The sequence below is a fragment of the Zootermopsis nevadensis genome, unplaced genomic scaffold (genome assembly GCF_977971745.1).
Source record: "Zootermopsis nevadensis isolate Lab colony 2312 unplaced genomic scaffold, Znev_1.0 Znev_ptg000010l, whole genome shotgun sequence".
Classification (NCBI taxonomy): domain Eukaryota; kingdom Metazoa; phylum Arthropoda; class Insecta; order Blattodea; family Termopsidae; genus Zootermopsis; species Zootermopsis nevadensis.
The window spans coordinates 6,421,380-6,440,528 of NW_028259142.1; the positions used below are offsets into that span (position 1 = coordinate 6,421,380).

At 37.5% G+C, this 19,149-nt stretch overlaps 2 protein-coding genes across 6 annotated transcripts in view; one reads left to right on the top strand and one right to left on the bottom strand.

Annotated features, from left to right (window-relative positions):
- The window catches only part of LOC110835981 (folliculin-interacting protein 2), a 490,121-nt gene that overhangs the window by 341,760 nt on the left and 129,212 nt on the right, over positions 1-19,149 (top strand). Inside the window, exon 1 of one of the 5 annotated variants that reach the window (XM_087346356.1) lies at positions 13,754-13,817. The exons of the other annotated variants lie outside the window; for them this stretch is intronic. The gene's annotated coding sequence lies outside the window, so the exon portion shown is untranslated. Of the gene's footprint in view, positions 1-13,753; positions 13,818-19,149 lie in introns of those variants that run through there. 5 annotated transcript variants of the gene reach the window in all.
- On the bottom strand, positions 6,432-15,390 carry LOC110835973 (endocuticle structural glycoprotein SgAbd-2-like). The gene is made up of 4 exons (XM_022076723.2): positions 15,291-15,390; positions 9,608-9,732; positions 7,742-8,002; positions 6,432-7,523 (listed from the first exon to the last, which is right to left on the bottom strand). The coding sequence occupies exons 1-4, from the start codon at positions 15,297-15,299 to the stop codon at positions 7,508-7,510; spliced, it is 411 nt and encodes a 136-aa protein (XP_021932415.1). The 5' UTR covers positions 15,300-15,390; the 3' UTR covers positions 6,432-7,507.

Below are 19,149 nucleotides of genomic sequence, written 5' to 3' on the forward strand. Positions count from 1 at the left end.
CCAAGGAGTCCTACCGAATGTCTAATAGATCAAGCCAGCGAAAAGTTGGGACCCGCAGTGCTCAGGCACTTGAAGAACGGGTCGTTCCCAGTATCCGGTATCCCATATCCACACACCGAACCCTATATGAACTGACTTAAAACGAGTACATTACTGACACTACATTTCTAAGATTCACTTGGTGTTATCCTCCACATATGCGTGGTATTATTTATGGTCTCTTTCCTTCAGATAATTCAGACTACTGCATTGTGTTTGCGTTTCACGTTTCCTTTGTGCGGGCCACATATTTATTGACTATTACTTATTTATGTTATATTTAACGTTGCTGTCGATAGCTCAGATTGTATAGCGTCCAGTGATAAGACGATTATTAAATACTGAATTAGAAGGAATGTAGAAGGAATCAATCGCGACCTCATTTTAATATTATATACCAAAATTTTGTCTAGAGGAACTGGTAAAACCACGAACTCCTCAATCAAAAGAGCTATCCTCCGTCGGGATTTTGAACCCGTCTCTTTCCAAATAGGACGCAGAAGTGCCAACCACTCCACCGCTAAATTTGGCACGTGACGTGATATGAAGTTCACTGAAAATATTTCAGTGCCAGGTTTAAATACATTGCTATTTGTAATACGTTGAAGCAGAGGCAATATTATTTCAACTGTTAATGTTAGAATAATGCAGGAGTGGATGTGATAACAGTGGTGTTTTACGGGACATCTATAAGACAGTTGAATGAGCCTCAAAATCCCCTAACGCATTTTGAATACCAGTTATAAACGTTACAGGCCGATTGCTTTTCTATCGACAGCTAGAACCTAACGTCGTGGTTGACCTGTTGAGCGCTTCATCGTATTCGGAAGTACTATATCGATTCTCTGCCTGGAAATAACTCTATCTAATGCTTTCGCGGTTCTTTACAGTCGCTCCAAATAAATACGCAAACAGTGCCTTAAAATTATCACCATTATCGTACCATTTGATACTATGCCACTCATGCAGTTTAAAATCTAACCAAAGAAGTATTAATTATATATTTATATCTACTACTAAAAAATCCATTGGTATTTACCCTCGATGTTTAACAAACGATCTAAATTCATATCGTTATTCTTATGTTCCGTTATGTATATAATCTATTTAAACATTCTAAGAACACTAAATAAGTGCATGATACATATTCCATGTGCCTTCAGTACGATACTGAGTGAATTGGGACTGTGTTGTTACTAGCGTACTAACTAACAACTTAACTAACTAACTAACTAGATGGCTTACGGAACCATCGAATTAACCAAAGCCCTCCACCGGGTCCTGTCTGTGGGCCAACAAAATTCAGTCTCCTTCAACTCGTATCTCCCATAGATCCCGCCTGACATTATCCTCCCATCTACGTCTAGGTCCCCCCAGCTGTCTCTTCCCTTCAGGCTTCCCGAACAATACCCGGTGCACACCTCTTGTCCCATCCATGCGTGCCACATGACCCTCCCATCTCATTCTTCTTGACTTAAAAATTTTTAAGTTCGTCATTATGCAGTTTTCTCCGTGCCCCATCGTCTTCTCTCCAAGGCTCAAATATCCTCCTCAACACCTGCAAACTGTCTTCTTGTGTACAGACAGAATATACACATACTGGGCGATATTCATTCTTTCCGCCGGTATCTCGTCTCGCCATTGGCGAGAATAAAACGTCACTTTTGTAGCATAGAAAAGTGAATGCGATGCGGCGAAGCTGTCCATAGTGGCCGAGGGGCGAAATATGGACCAATTAGGAGGAGCGGCTTTAGACCTGTTTTTGATGCCTACCAGGACCACTAACGCGTAACATAAAACGGAAACATAATACTTACTTTGCATATATTTTATGTGTTCTTTCTTCTAGACATGCACGCATAACTCTGAACTCCGTTCACCAGTTCCCACACTTATCACAAGCTGTCAAAGGTTTACAGTTCCGCACATAACGTTGTTGAGTGAATTTGAACACTGCACGTATGAGGAGCTACGTAGTTTACTGCACCAGATAATATCAAGGAGAACATGAAACTCGCAAAGAGTTATGGGGAGTGCATAAGGATGACCTGGAAGACCTAGATGTAGAGGGAAGAATTGACATAAAAGAAATATTAAACAAACTGGGGTTGATATGTGGACTGGAATTATGTGGAGCAGGTTGTAATCCAATATTGGGCTGTTTCAAACACGGCAAAGATTCTCAAGATTTCTTGAAAGACGCGACATATCTTGACCAGCTGAGTAACTGAGTAGGGTTGTTGCGCCCAGAAGACAGCCATCTTCAGACTCACCGCCGTGGAAATCCTACTGAGTAACTTAGCTTCTCAGGTAGGAGCCTACTCACGAAGTTGGTTACTTAGTTACAGATAATTTTACATACCACTATGTACTTCTGTTTCAGGACATTTTGGATCATATTTAGAAAAACGTAGGGCCTGAAGAAAAGACTTTTCTAAGTTTTTTGAAGTTTCCCTATCATCAGACTCAACATGAGTTGTGAGGTTAACGGCTAAGTGTAATAATCATTTCTTTATCTGTAATCGCACCGATTTCATCTTGTACGTGTAATGAGAAAATAAATTCAAGATGGCAAAAAAGGCTTTTGCAATCGTTAACATGTTATAGAATAGAAAATATTAAAATTGGTTATTACAATTAATTCGGGAGGATGTGGATTTTGGTACAAAGCCGAAGACTATTTAGGAATATTCAAATTTTATTTATGCCAGCACGCTTCATACGCTTGCAGTACTCTAAAGAAACTGAGACATGACTTAAAACCATTCATATATCGAGAATCTGAACAAGGACTTCAAATGTGTGTACTTTAACAAATTTATTTGCGAAGAGTAAACTGATCTGTATTATACGATCCAGTAAGCGGATTTTGAAGGTAAGCATTGGGGTTATAAAGTGATTTATTATTGTCGATTTTTGAAGAAAAAAAAATTATTTCTTGTTTTACATAAAATAACAAAATGGCTGATATATCAAAAATATTTTTCCAAGATTAGGTCTTGCGGTCTTGAGTGCGTAAGTCCCGTATGCTGCTACAGAGCTAAAACGTGTCGTTATTTGTTTAAGGTACTTAAAGAGGACTTTCAGAACCAAGCACTTTGTATACTGTTGTTTAAGTAATCTTTTATTAACAGTTAAACATTTACAAAGGACACACATGTGTATTCTATTACGGATTTACTTGAAAAGTGTTGTACAAAATACATTCTGTGGAAGCTTTTATTAACTTGTGAATCTGAACTGGTTAAACAGGGTTCAGGTCTTCTAGAACAACGTATTTATTTCCAGTGCACGTTCCCAAGGAAACGAGCGCACGATATGTCACATAACAGCTGTCATTATGACATGAAAGTATCTTAGATTTTCAGTAGGCGTTGTTTGAGAAGCCACTTGTAATTGTGTTTAGATCTGTCTCCATTGTAAGTTGTGTGCAGAGTTATCTGACAAGGAAATAAAACGTGCTCATTTTGAAGAATGCAAGCTTCTGTAAGACTCGTGAGGAAGACAGGCGAAGTGCGATGTAAAAGCAAATTCAAGATGTGTAAAGAATCCGGCTTTATTTGCATCATACCGTTTATCAAAATTTCCAGTTGCAGAATAATCTTTATCTCTGCTGCGAAAAATAAGTACTTAAATTTATAAAGATCTCATGCTAATATTTCGCTGTTTACACAACTTCCTAAGGAACGTTGCTGTCGAGTGATTAGCACTCCCGCCTCGTATTCGAGAGTTCTTTGGTTCAAATCTCGACCCGAAGACCGGTTATCCTGAGAGAGGTTTTTCATAATTTTTCTCAGTTACTCGAGCTTAAATCTTGGGTACTGCCTCAAATATGATCACGATCACTAACATCCTAATCATCCGACGTCCTTAAGTGAAGTCTTTACAGAATCTTTATTTAAACCATGATAAATAAATGATCGAACAAAGAATTAAGCATTTTCTCGTAATTCTGTTATATTTCCACCACACCTGGCAGTGTGTATTTTCTACAGTTCTAATGTTGTCATTTGACTCGAGAATTACTCAGACTGTAGTCACGTTAAATTATAATTTTGATTCATTGTGACAAACAGGGCTACCATTTTAATCGAAGACTCGAGAAAATTAAATGTTTACCTCTTTTAACACTCAGCATATCTGAAAGTATTCTGTCAAATAATTACGGACTTTAAGAAGATAACCACAAATATAAACAGTACAAACGAACATCAGCACAGGAAACTAATATTATCTACAACATCAAAATAATTTACAGTTCTGAGCAGTGTTTACAGACTGGAAATAATGTACTGAAGAAACCCATGCAATGTGCAGCTGGAGCAGATAAAATTATGAGGCAGCAAATATATATTTAGTTGCTGTGTTTCAATTTAAGAGACTGAATAGTTACACTGGGCTACGATCTATGTGTCGAAACCACAAATATGATGTATGCCAATCAAAACTTGTAGATAGGCTTGCCTGAAACATAGAATATATTGCAAAGCTCTGTCGTACATAATTTATGTATCACGCATTGCGAAATGTATATAATCTTGTAAGTATAAGCATAATTTGTTCACACTATATGGTCATAGTCTTCAGAAATACCAAAAAATGAATAATCTTGTAAGAATCGACACAGATATTAAAATGTAATTACGAGTGACATGGGGGACAGTACTTATGTATAAAGGGGACATTTATTAACGACGGATTTAAGCAATCGACCTGTGGAACTCGTGTGCGCGTAATGTGGTTCAGACGTAGTAACTACACAAACACGACACCCCAGTACGTTCGTTTTCCTTAAATATTTCAGGGTTCATCAACAAGAAACACGAATTTTAATGTGCGTGAGGTTCAGTATGGACAGTCCAGTTCTGTTGCAGTCCGTCTCTAACGGGACTGACTTCATGCTGTAGCATCGTCGGAACATCGTCGTTATTGAAGAGCTGATATTCGATCAGCTAGTCAAGAAATTCACTGCTTTTATAAGACCCATAAGTTCATTACTGTGCTCACAAAAGCCTACCAGCGGTGCCTATTCCCAGCCGGGTTAATCTAATATGTACTATCACGCCTCATTTCTTTAAGATTACTGAAATATTAATCTACCGTCTACGCGTACAGAATTCGAAGAGGTCTCTTCTATGAAAGTTACACAACGGAAGAGTTTGTACGTTTTTCATACCTTCTCCGTTTGTTCAATGTGTTAATTGTTGGTTTGGTCGTCCTAATAATAGTTTTGAGAAGTGGATTTCTTGAAGGTCTTTATTATGCAGTTTTATTTAACCTTCATCTATGAACAGACGTTTCATATTTCTGTAAATACTACATCAATGTAAAACCCGTCTGTATATTATTTCCCTAATTCAGTTTTCGTGTGCCATGTGGTCAGCTCCAAATTTCTGTATGCATTTTCCAGCAATAATAACCACGCGCCACAGGAAATCCAATGTTGGAAATGCTGACTGTTGTATCTTCGATGGAAGGATAATCAATGGAGAACAATGGCAATCATGGTTCCTGAGAATGTGTCTCCTGGGAAGGATGAGAAAAAGATTTGAAGCAGAAAGTTCACAGAAACAGCCGACATTCTTCAGACGCTTTGCAGATTTCTTTCGAGAATGTTACTTAATAAATCAAGGAATGTGAACTTCAGCTTGCGTGTGACTGAGTTTGTTACGACTGTAATAGTGTGAAATGTTGGAATTCAGAGGGTAGATCATTGCTTTCACTTTGTTCCTTAATATCGTGTGAGTAAATTTGGTTTACCGAAAGAACTTGTTAAAAGTAGACGGATCATTCAAATAGTTTTATGAAATTTGAATAGAACCTAGTATTTTGTAGGCTACCTGGTATATATAGAGTGATTTTTAATTAATCATTACAAATATAAGGATCGTAATCTGCTCCTATAAACAAACCAAGGACTACCTAGGGAGTGGAACAAGACACACACACATATATATATATATATATGTGTATATATATATATATATATATTCTGGCGTCCACAGGTACGCAGTGCTGTTTTACGAAATCACCGGCAGATATAAACAGAGAATTTTATGACAATTTACTGAAGTAATAATTATTTTAAGAAGAATCAAATTTCATGAGTTTATAACTCACTTAAAAAGAAGAAATCAAATGTGTATTAAACGGCTGTGAAAATGAATATCGATGTCTATATATATATATATTGTTTAATTAAGACTCACTCCATATATTTTAGAAGACAGCGATATTGAATTAATCACCGTTCAAGATGTATTTAAAAAGTTTTACTGGCCCAGTTCATTGTTTCTGCCACGAATCTCGTATTGGGTTTCACTACGTGCATGTAGGCTTGTATATATCATCAGCCCAGCTGTGATTATGTAGGAGCAAAGTAACGACATTCATTTGTACCACGTATAAAGGTATTTATTGCACAAAATGAATATATAAATATACAAGATGAAAACAGAAAGTTACATAAATATGCTTATCATAATACACACTACTTAATAGAAGCTAAATATTTATTCTATAAAACAAAACAAAATCACTCTGGAAACAGAAGAACACACTCAAAAATAGAAACTTATCCTGTAAGTTCTCTGGAACCAACGTGGCACGTGGGATCCGACAGCGGTACGACACGATACAAGGTTATAAATTTATACAGCGTGAAATACAGTCTGTGTAACTTTATGTTACTGTAACTCAACCGTGCGGTACGGTAGAACCGCTGCCGCTGTCGCACACGGCGTTGATTTCAGGGAAATTTAGCTCGATGTACCCTCAGAAGCGGTACGTCTAGACCAGGGAACAGTTTGCCCACGGCCACCGAGGCGCTTGTGTGAATTCTGACGTCAGCAGCTGATGGGGAAGTAGAAGGGTCGCTTTTTACGCCAGACGGTATCGTATATTTGATACAGGATTAAGAAATATGAAAGTAGTGTGTTTAATCAGACACTTTTTTGTACAGGCTTATGGTTCCAGTTTTGAATTGTAATATCCTAATTTACTCACCCAAGAATGGTTGTCGACTTCTGATCTAGACAGTAACACAGCTCAGTGATACAAAAACGTGGCAGTTTGTGCATGTAGTTAACACAATTACGTATCACAGTAAGTTAGCCACATTCTCAGAAATGATTTATGTACGTTATGCAGAAGCTTACCACACACGTTATGTACACACATCATTTTTCGGAGCTACTTACAATGAATCTCATCATATTATAGATCCCTGATTACAACCATCATTGATGATGTGTGCTACATACTAATGGCTGAGGCGTAGGAATTTAATATAACTTATATAAACCTTGCATTGTGGTAAGAAATGTAAGCAGAAATATTACTCCCTGACACGACGATAAAGGAAATGTTTGTACATAGTCTCTGCCTTGCTAAAGTTTACCAGTAGACCTTACGACGTGCGGTGTTCCTGTTGGTATCCATATAAAGAAGGGACGGTGAAATAATGGTCTTATTTCCTAAAGTACCTGCGGACAAAGAAAGATTACTCGTTAAAACGTGCTACATTTAAATCTGTGAACAATACCGAAATATTTTTGTTAAAATAAATAATATGGTGAGGACAGCGAGCTTTCATAATTTTGTTCTTTCTTTCTTTCTTTCTTTTTTCATATTTCCTCCGCCCAGCGTTGTGCGCTCCTCCCATCATGGCTTCGCCGTCTAGAAAATTCAATATATAATTTACCTGTTGGGACCTGGGCGTTGAGGCTGCTGTTGTAGGTTCAGAGAGCGGGCGATGGCCTCTGGAATAGGAGGAGGAGTTGGTAGATGAGCACCTTCGGCACGGAATCCGTTTTCATCGGCCGTGTATGTGACGGTATAGAGGACTCCGTCAGGACCTGTGTACGAGAATGATCCTGTTGCAACCTGTGCTTCCAGGTCCTTCTGCCCAGGATTCTTCAGATAACCTTGCTCCTGGACAACGATACCGTTTCCTGTCTCGTAACTGTAAACAAGACGAGGACACATTTGCTTGTCGGTTTTGACCCAATAATAGACGCGGTTTTGTTCCGGTTTTAACATTGAACATAGGAACGCAAGTAGAATAAATGTGCCAGCATGAAAACAGAACACTGCCTACATAAAGTCTCGGTTTTCGTTTGTCTTCCTGCACTCCGTGAACGGGCCCCCTGCCTGTTTATGGTCCGTCGTTAATTAATTTCTTATTGACACTACTTTGGACACTACGATGATGCAGGTGGCAACGTGTCTTAATTGTACGGCCTACATATTTTAGTGCCTGTAGGTTAATGACAGTGCTATGGGTGTGGCCCGTTGATAACAAAGAAACATGCAAATATAAATATTTGTCTCACACAAGTTTTATATAACCCCACAGAAAGTATCCGCCCCTTTCTAAAAAACTAATAAAACTCATAATATCATGTAGTTCAGGGGATCACAATCTGCGGCCCGCTTGTGTCTTGTTTCGGAACACATTTTTGTAAAATATAATCGCCCTTCGAGATATTTACGTAGTTTTTAGTGAATGACGAATCAGCACATTTTTTAGAAAAGTAATTGAGTAATATGTGAACCTGTTTGCCTGGCATTTTAATAAATTGCCACTAAACTTTAGAACTGTTACAATCGAAAAATGCTTTTAATAAAAGGCGATTTACCTCGTATATTTGCAGGCAGTAGGCCTGACATCCTGTCTGTTTAAGAACAACTTATAAGCACAGACTCACAAAGGAGAGTCAGGAAAGTGTTTGTAATTTAGTCTCCACATTACGCTGACAAAGAAATATATGCACTCATATTTAATTACTTGCGCAAGTTTAAACTAAACAGGAGTTAAAAATAAATAACAAATCTATGATTTAACTCTAGAATTGTTAAAATAAATATAAAACGCGCGCTCTTGTTAAAACGCTGAACAGGAGTCAAACGTGGTATAATTTACTCCAACGAAGTTAATTCAGATATTAATAATTCAAGTAGTGTTAAATACTATTAGCGTTGGCGCTATAATATGAGTATCTACTCAATGATATACTTCGCCCAGATCATTTAGACAGAATGGCCTCTGAAATGTTGGTAAACATCGACCAGACTGCACAGCGCAACAACCCAGAAGACAGAAATCTTCATACTCTGATGACGGAGGCAGTATGACCTCTGAAACGTTAGTAAACATCGACCAGACTACACAGTGCAACAACCCAGAAGACAGAAATCTTCATACTCACCGCTGTGAAAACCTCAAATCTTACATAAATTGAGTTACGTCGATTGTTTGAAATCTACAGCTATTTTGATTCAGTATATATAGATTCTGTTGTTTCAGTAATGTATAATAGGACTATGTGTTGGTTTTTCAGATCAGAGCAAAGAATATAAAATTATATGATTTATTAGCTTGTGTTCATGTGCATCTTTGTCTTTCGGTAATCAACCTCGTCCAATGTTGAAAAGTATCCAAACATTGCATTTACCATCTAGAGAGCAAATGTTTACTGAAACGTTAAATAATATTCTACATTTAATCATCGTAAACGATTCTTATGAACCTGTGCTTGATGATCTTAGAATTCTTTGCATTACTAACTTGTATCTGTAGGTGCCATCATAGTTAACTTCGTTGTTGTACTGAATGATGGGTACGGTCTGCAGGTTGCTGTATTGTCCCCTCTGCGCCGCAGCTATGCTCAGCGTAGCCAGTACTAGCCCCAACTGCGAAAAGAAAACATCTTCAGGTTCTTCAAGACTTCATTCGGAATAAAACAACCAGCTCTACTTAATTTGTAGCTTAGATGCGTCATGTTTGTGTTGAACTAAGTATATATTTATTATTCCAGTTTATACACAAACTTAATTTAAAATGTTGTTGTTAAAATTATAGCGCTTTTCATCGTATTACGATGTTACATTTATTCGGCGCAAATTATTAACGACATGTTTCGATGCTATTATTGCATCATCTTCAGGTTTTTATCGTTTTTTATATCTTTAAAACTATTATATATTTTATTTTAATGCAACCATTTATTGATTTATTTTGTAGATTTTCTTTTGTAGGTTTTTCAGTCTTCGTAATGTTCTGCATGTCTATGGTCAGATGTTCATTTTCAAATTTGTGATGTGTGGTGTGTCTTACATCTGCTATCGGGTGATGGCAATCAATGACTGGGAATAATAAATACATACTCAGCTCTACTTAAGTTTTAAATCAACCTGTACATATAATTTGAGCTGGTATTCAGATTAAAATAGCTGTGACTTTCCCATTACTTTTTGAATTTGTAATTCTGAAATAAGGAGTCTCGTATTTATCTTCTTCTTAACTAACTGTCATTTTGGTATTTCGGAGATATGGAGGCTAGGAACTTTGTCTTAAATGCATCCTTTATGAAATTACTACAGAAGTCACAAATGCGTCTAATTTAATCCTCACCGCGGCTGAATTATTCATTAATTAAGCAACTTATTGTCTTCAAATACTTGCAACTTGGTCCTGTATATTTTGCTCACAGTTAAGGAGTATAACTATAAATTTACGCAACTAAAAATCCTTTCCTGCTTTCGTATAATTTTGGCTAAGCAGTTTGGGATGATGAGGCCTGTAGATGTTCGCTTACCACTAAAACTGCCAGAAACGTGCACCTCAGGAATTTGCAGAATTGTCGAAAGAGTGTTTGCGCCTTCGTGAAGCGGACCGAATAAAGCCGCTAATATTTAATCGTATTTCATTTAAAGACGTTGTTAATAGGCCAGACTGTATCTATATAGCTTCGGTTGATTACGTATTGAAAAGGAATTTGAAAGAAGATGTAGTGGCCTAATTTAAGGTATTATCTCGGAATTTTCCGGGTGTAACAGAAGAAACACAAGAAACATCAATCAGAATTTTCGGTCTTCAGGCAGGAGTGCCTTTCGGCCACTGCGTTTAATGCAGTACAATATAGTTCTTAATCTCAGGACGATCCATATTTTTACCATCGTCAAAAACCTTAAATTTTGCCTAGTTTTTAAAACAAAGTTCACGGAATCGCCATTATTAAATTTTAATAGAATAAGTAATTGTGTTGTAGAAGAAATATATAATGCTACTGAACTGTCTCGCCTAATCACATTTTGCTTTACGGGATGCAGAACAAATAAATTTAAAAAATGTTGGCACATTTTAATACATAAGTTTTCATAGTCTGGAATGGAATGCTGCTGTTGTTACTCCAAAGTAGACATATTGATGATGTGACTTTAAGACGCTCCCAGGTATTTTCGACAATAATAAAAAAATCCCGCGTGTTCTGGCTAAAATGGTTCACTTACTTAAAAACATTTGGGCTGGGTGTCAAGAGACGTGAACTGGTCTTTGTACCGAGACGCTGCACCAGCCGCTACCTTAAGAGGAACTTACAGATCAGATACGTGACTCAACAAATGCTCGCTTTAATTACGTGTTCGTCTTTTTCAGAATACATTATAGTGAAAGATACTAACTAACTAACTAGATGGCTTACCGAACCCAAAGGTTCATCACCGAGCTAACCAATGCCCTCCACCGGACCCTGTCCTGGGCCAACAAAATCCAATCTCCTTCGACTCCTATTTCTCATTGATCCCGCCTGAGATTATCCTCCCATCTACGTCTAGGTCTCCCCAGCTGTCTCTTCCCTCAGGCTTCCCAACCTGGGGGGAAGATACTACTTGTAAAAAGCCCAAAATGATAGAACGTTGCAGTTAAGTGGTTATCACACCTGCTTTGTACATGGGAAATCCTACGTTCAAGTATCAGCCTGGATAATATATATCCTGAGATTTATTGTGGTTTCCTCAGTCCATACATGAAATTCCGGGACAGTATATTAAATTAGACACAACCCCTTCCTTTACTATTAATAATATTCATATTACACGGCGGACTAGATTCAACTCTCGGTAAGAATGGTTAAGACAAACTAAAATTTTGTTGTTGTAAGCCCTTCTTACAGAGCTCCAAGGATATAATTTTGGCTAATTAAAGCGTTCTTGAACAAACGAATAATATATACGTTAATATTTTAAAATGACAGTGACTCGCCTTGGTCTTCGAAAATTCCCTGTCGGTGGGAATTTTATTTACCGCGTTCCATCAACAAGGCCAAGGTTTGGTCAAGGTTAGAAATCTTCTGCTATCCACGGAGCGTGGTTCCCGAAAGCAAGCCGTCACGATATTTAATGCTGTCCAATGCTCATATTTCAACTTCACATGGCAGATTTTATGAAGTTCAGAGGTGCATAATTTGTGTTTCTGGAAATGATTTGTGAACGTTTGCTCCACCCAGTTGGAGCGGTGCCTTATGATTGTAGTGACAGCTGTCATGTAATCGTTTAATGTATGTGCTAGTGGAACTGAGAACAGTTAATTAGAAATTAGTCAATAGGCTTACAACATGCTTCAGGGAAAATTCTTTGGCGCAGACCTGACTGGACGATTCGTATGTTACTTAACAACAGTATGGAAGTTACAGAGTATGAAGTTCTTACTCCCTAGTATGATCACCCTGTTAATGGACGAAGTAGGCATCTCTGAAATGTCGGGTAGTACCTACAAGACTGTACTACTTACCAACCCAGAAGACAGCCATCTTCGCAACTGTAGCCTTGAGAACGTGAAACGATCGACAGGACTGTTAATGAACTATTTATTAAACATTACATGGAAGGAAGCGGCCGTGGCCTATTTAATACATTGTCCAGAATTAACTTTCATGGTATGCGGAAAATTATCGTAAACTTCGATCAGGATAATTGGTATCCGGGCCGAGTTTTAAATCCGGGATCTAAGAAATATGAGGCTGGAATGCTAACCACTCGAAAGCAACGGTCGTTATTCAGTACTCATGAAAGAATAGGCATAATTATAGACGTTTTTACTTTTTCCGGCCTTACAATACAAGAAACTTACGCGCAAAGAACTAAGGAAGTTACTTTAATTGACATAAGATTACATAATGTTGGCGGAATAAAATATCAACAAGATGGTGAACTGAACGATTTTCGAAAAGCGTGACAATCGGTATTTTCTATAAAAAGGCAAGATATTAAAAAATATGAACCTTATTACTGCCTGTAACAATTCATATTCTTTACAGTCTTTTGATTATACAGTGGGGTGCGTTTGGAAGCCTTTTTAAGCATCAAAATATTTTGAAATAATTTATAACAACTAATTCACTCTATGGAACAGTCCTTTCATTCAATCAAGTCCGCACCTTCCTGTGTATTTCAGAACCATTTTAATATTATTCTCCCATCTACGCTTAGGCCTTGTATGTGTTCCATTCAAATACGAGCAACACTATCATTGTATCACCTCTGGAGCCACTACATCCTATTCTGTTCTCACGTCCCTTTAGAACGGGGAGCCCCCGTTTGCTGATCGTCTTCCTCGAGTGTGAGAACTAGAACAACCATTGCAGTTCTTGGCTAATTCCCGTTACTTATGATCTGTGGCGTGTGATTCATCATCTTTCCTTTCCCTGCAATCTGTTGTCTTTTAGGGCTGGTCCTGACTCGTCTTAATGTCTCGGCCGTCCACAATCACCTTACGCCAATACCATGACAGTAGTTTCACTGCTTTCGTGGTTGGTAACGCTGTAATGTACTGTAATGTTCTGAAAAAGCTTACTAACCGGTTGTAGGCAGTCTCCATGAATCCAGTATTTTTCGACATTACATTGCAAATGCCTGTTTATGTAATGAGTTTTAAAAAAGTGCTGCCGTCAAGCGAATTTGCGAGCTAACTTGATTAGAAGAGCGTCCAAAACATTCACGTAAGTCCGAACTAAAATAAGACCCAACTTTATAGACATTTCGTTAAGCACTTTTGATACTGTAACTGGAACCCGGTTAAAAGCAACTTATTCGACTGTGTAATCCTGGTATCAAAATTATATATAAACCCACTATTTCTTTAAGTACATCATGCAGTATTTAATACAGTTTTCCCAAAACTCTAAGTGTTCTCAGTTATCGCGTAATGGATTTGGTTGAAGCTGGTTTATTCTGTTTTGAGGTTAGAGACGCTTTAGGCGGATGAAGAGACATGACACTTGTATTAAATTCTCATACTCGAAACTTGATAACGGACAAGAAGCGCCATTTCACTGTAACACTACTATCTGACGCATCTGGAAGCCTAAATCAAGTACCTTTTGTTGAAAGCGCCTGAAGGAAACAACTCTTCATTCAGTCTGTCCTGCGCCAGCTGAATCCAATTTATAACTGCATATTTCTTTTAAAGTTCTATTAATGTATTCCACCTTCTGCACCTAGGTCTCCCTAGAGATTATCCAACTAAATTCTGTAGGAATATGGCTGCCTTCTGGGTTGCAGCGCCGTGGTGTCTGGTAGAAGTTTATCAACGTTTCAGAGGTCCTTGCCGCCTCCATCATCAGGGCGATGATCTCCAGACTACATGGCGCTTCAACCCAGAGGACAACTGTCTTCGGACTCACCGCCGTCAAAACCTCTAACCCTCTTTCTTACTTTTCCCGCGCCTACCAGCGTTGTTCCTCCTTCATCCATTTTGATTTATTTAGTCTCCCCTGCTATAAGGTGGAGAGGTGAAGAGTACAGTACATCAAATTTTGACTTAGACTCTGTTTGATTTATTACATCTAAATAAGACTCTTTTCTTCGCCCTGTGTCTAAGTTATGTTTTACGACGTTCTAGAAGTTTCTCGCTGTATATCAATGTATCGCCTAAATTTAATACTAAAAGCAATTCCGGAAACGACATATCTATTTAATAGACGCACACGACAATACAATGATTGAAATGATTTGTGTATTGTGAAGTTCTTTGTTTCGTATTATCTCCAAAACATACGTCTCACTTCCAAATATTCTTCCAAATATTTTTTTCTCAAAAATTTCAGTTTCTGTTCATCCTCCAATCTGAGAGACTGAACAGTCTTCAATATTATACTTCTAGACGTACAGGGCTACTAAATAGTCAAATGTTACATAATTTACAAGATGGCTGTCTTCTGGGTTGTAGCGCCGTGTAGTTTGGTAGAAGTTTACCACCGTTACAGAGGTCGTTGCTGCCTCCATCATCAGGACGATGAGTCATCTCCCTGATAGTGGTGACAGAAGACAGCCATCTTTGTACTCACCTCTATGAAACCTCAAATCCTACTAATTAAAACAAATTTTGACTTAAATCTTATAAGAAAATTTGTATTTCAATCATGGAGACTCAGCCCCCACGAAGTCCCTAAATCACTACTGTGTATTCCTACCAGCTTCATGGTGATTCTTGGGCGATGATGACAGAAGATTTGAAGATGCTAAGGCACTATGAATTGTGACCGGCTTCCTTTGTATTTATATCAGCAGAGGTGGAGCTACGTCACAGCGGGTGATATCGGTGTGTTGATAGGGCGGAGGTGGGAGGTCTGAGAAAGTGTTGAACTGGGATGGTTCTTTTGAAACGTGGAAGGGATGAGCAGAACAGGGATGTTGCCCCATGTGCAGATTCTTCAAGGGCATTTCTTTGGAATTCTCCGATCGACATGATGGTACCCAGGTCAAGGGGCCGGTTGCGTTCTCATGAATAGGACAGGTCCGCTTGTGTAACCCGTAAGAAGGCGAATGAGGCACGTGACTTCGTTAAACGTATCATTTGTGTGATTTAATGAAACATTTAGTACGTATCATAATCTGTTTGCTTGTCAGAATCGTATATTATACCTGTAACGTTAATTATTATGAAGAAAAATAAATTATGTACAGGTACATGTTAGCGTGTAAGCACGTACTACGTCGCGTTATGGTAATTATTCTTACCATTATGGGCATCATTCAGCGCATAGGATTTCTAAATAGTGCGAGTAAAAATTACCTTCATGTAACATGCGTATTTGTACAAAATGGTATTTAATTTCACTGCATTAAGTACAAGGAAAATGTTTTCTCTACGTCTGCTTCCTGTTCAAAATTGAGCATCGCACTCAGAACGTCTTGATTATTGTTTAACAATGCTGTTTTAACTAAATTATTTAAATTTTGATTTAGAAATGTGTAGATGTTAATAAATTCTAACTTGGGAATAATAAGTCAATCTGCAGTGTTCTATAGCAAGATGGGTCATGTTACAGATCCGGAGAGACTGGGAAAAAACACAAAACCCCCTCATTAAGGTTAAATAGAGTGATAGATTTTGAAGTTGGGGTAATTATCATATCCATCACTAAAAGTAAACTTGGTTGATTTGTTAACAGTTTATATAATAAAATGCAAACTATCTAGGGCCTTATTAACTCAAAGACTGTTTATCAGGTGTGATAACGAATAAGCTGAAAGAGTAAAATAAGGAATGGATAGAAAGAGAGTGGAATGAGAGATTCTGATTTATATAAAACGTGCAAGAATGGCTTTGTTTTAACCGTTAAAAAGCATTCGGCTAGAAGGACATAAGACCCTTATGACGCTTTAGCACGTCGTTTGTAATAACATGAGCAGATTGTTCTCTTATGACAGTTTTAGCAATCTTGTAGCAGTTATAGACATGCTCAGAAAATCGTTGTTCGAGAACTTTTCGGTAGGAATATTCAAATTTTGTTCCTTGATTTACTGATCATCTATTCGTTTTATATAGCGTGAAGTGGCAAGATGCTTAAGAATTGTGGAGTTGAAAAGATTTGGAAAGAAAGATTCATGCACTCCATCTCAGCCGAGTGGTTACCACTCCTGTTCCTTATTTGGAAGGTCACGGTTTCATGATGATACCAGGTTTTCTGACTGCGGTTGCCAAAGTTTTTTCTCAGTCACTCCAGGCACATGCCGGGATAGTATCTTACAGTTAGACCGCGAATGATGCCTTCCGTCAATATGTGTGTTTGTGTGTGTGTTTTTATATATATATAATTATTGAAATATTTGCTTATGCAACTTTGACCAGTAGACGTAATATCAGTAAATGGGCTTTTCTTTATAAAAGCGTAAATGGAGTTCTAGATATTAGTGAATTCCTTGAATAATTAAATTTTATTATAAGGAAAGTCAAAGTACGTCCCAGAATTTCTTCTCTTTAGCTTGACAGTCCGTCTACACAACAATCTTTTATTATAGTCTCAGTATTTATTAAGATCTACTTCATGTTTCGATCTTAATTGGTCATCTTTAGGTGGTTCTTTTAAGTTTTAGAAACTTATAGATATGACTGCTAAATTGTATGTAAATTTTCAGTCACGGACTTTACTTTAATTGGACAGCCTGTCTCTGTCAGAGTCAAAATAAATAAATAAATTAATAAAAACAATATTTTTTCCTGCATATTCATTATGTATTTTATCATTCGACACTTCAGTCGCGGAAGTCTGAGGTCTGAAAGCGTCTTTAATAAACCATAAATAAATAAATTCACCCCAACAGTTCTTTGAAGGGATTAATAATAATAATAAATCATTCGGCTGGATAACCACCTCAGGCCGAATTCTGAAACAGGTTTCTTTGATATAAGGAGTGATAACCTTTTGAATTTAGCAGTTAAATTGGTGGCAGCTACTGAACGAATTCGTGCGTGAAAGATGAGTGTGGGAAAGACGCGACGTGGAACTCCTTCGGATTGTCATATAATTCCTCACAACTGTTAACAGACGCTCACAATAGCACTTTTACCACTGTGGTGGTATCCTAACATTTTTAGGTCCACAATTTTTATTTGGTTCTCGCGATAAATTACATACATTTCCCAGGTAATGCTACATCTCAGATGAATGGTCGACATCTTCTCACTGTGGAGGCTGGACAGTCCTTATGGAATTTGTGGTGGATAAAATAGTCCTGGGTAGGTTTTATTCGAGTTCTGTCAATATTATACTAATGCTGCTCTATATAATATTCGTTCATATCATCTGGGGGACGGATAAAGATGATTTGGTGATGCATGTAATTTATAAGTCAGTACACAGTACGAATGTTACACCTGCAGAGATACCAGCCAAGTATTAAAATGATGTTAGATTTAGTGCCCCTTATGATTAATCGGACCTCAAGATTCCCTTCTCATCCCATATCACTGTATAACAGAATGCAAAACACGTCAATCCACAGATACGAGATACTTTCCAAATGAATAAACTAATTTTTTTCTCAACATTTAACAATATAATTATTTTTATTACAAATAATAGCAGCAACACAACCGAACATCGTTATGCTGCAACCCACAATTTTAAAGATTTGAACGTTGTAATAATGAAATATTTTATTATATCTGATTTGCTATTTTTTCATCGGAAAAAATTAAATAACACTGGACACATCTATTATTTGCATCGTGTGCAGTAGCTTTGTTACAATCTGAGTGAACATGATGATAGCCATTTTGGTCGAAACATGTAGTTGAACATTAATGATTATCTGTCGTCTTGCGCTGCTTATATAAGGAACAAGGAACTAAAATTAATTGTTATAGAAACGTAACTAATGTCAAAGCTTGTCTGGTAATTAGGTGTTATTTTCTCACGTAACTGGTTTTTTCTCATGTGCTGCTTTATATGAACCGATCTTTTCCTAAATTGCGCCTTATCCCGTGTTAGGTGTGTGGAGTTTGCACGGTAGCCAAATGTCATTGCACAGATGTTCGGCTTCTCCTGTGTCTCTCACACAAAATTCACGTAACATATTGACATTAACATTAAAATTAAAATTAGGTGGATTGGCAGGGTATGATGTTGCATAAGAGATACGTCGTGTTATATACAGTACTACCGGTCTTCATTTGCATCTGTGGATCATCAAGAACTGTATAATGGGCGAAACATGTTGGAGCATATAGGTTTGTTTATAAGAAACTCATTCAGAATTTGATAGGAACGCCCCTCAGAAAGTGGCCAGTTAAAAGTGGGCGATTGTCACGCAAAAACCGGTTGTGAGGATTAGTTTGTGCTTTGAAATGAATCTCGATTGTACAGTATGTTCAGTTTAAAATGCAACTCTTACTACAGCAGTATTCGTAACCTTTTGAAACATCATTATGAAAATACAAACGAGTTTTAACTTTGAATAACGTTTATAAAATCACGGTACACTCGACGGAAACTGTAAGGTGTAACTTCTTCAAACGCCAATAACTCGAGACCTATGTAAGATAGA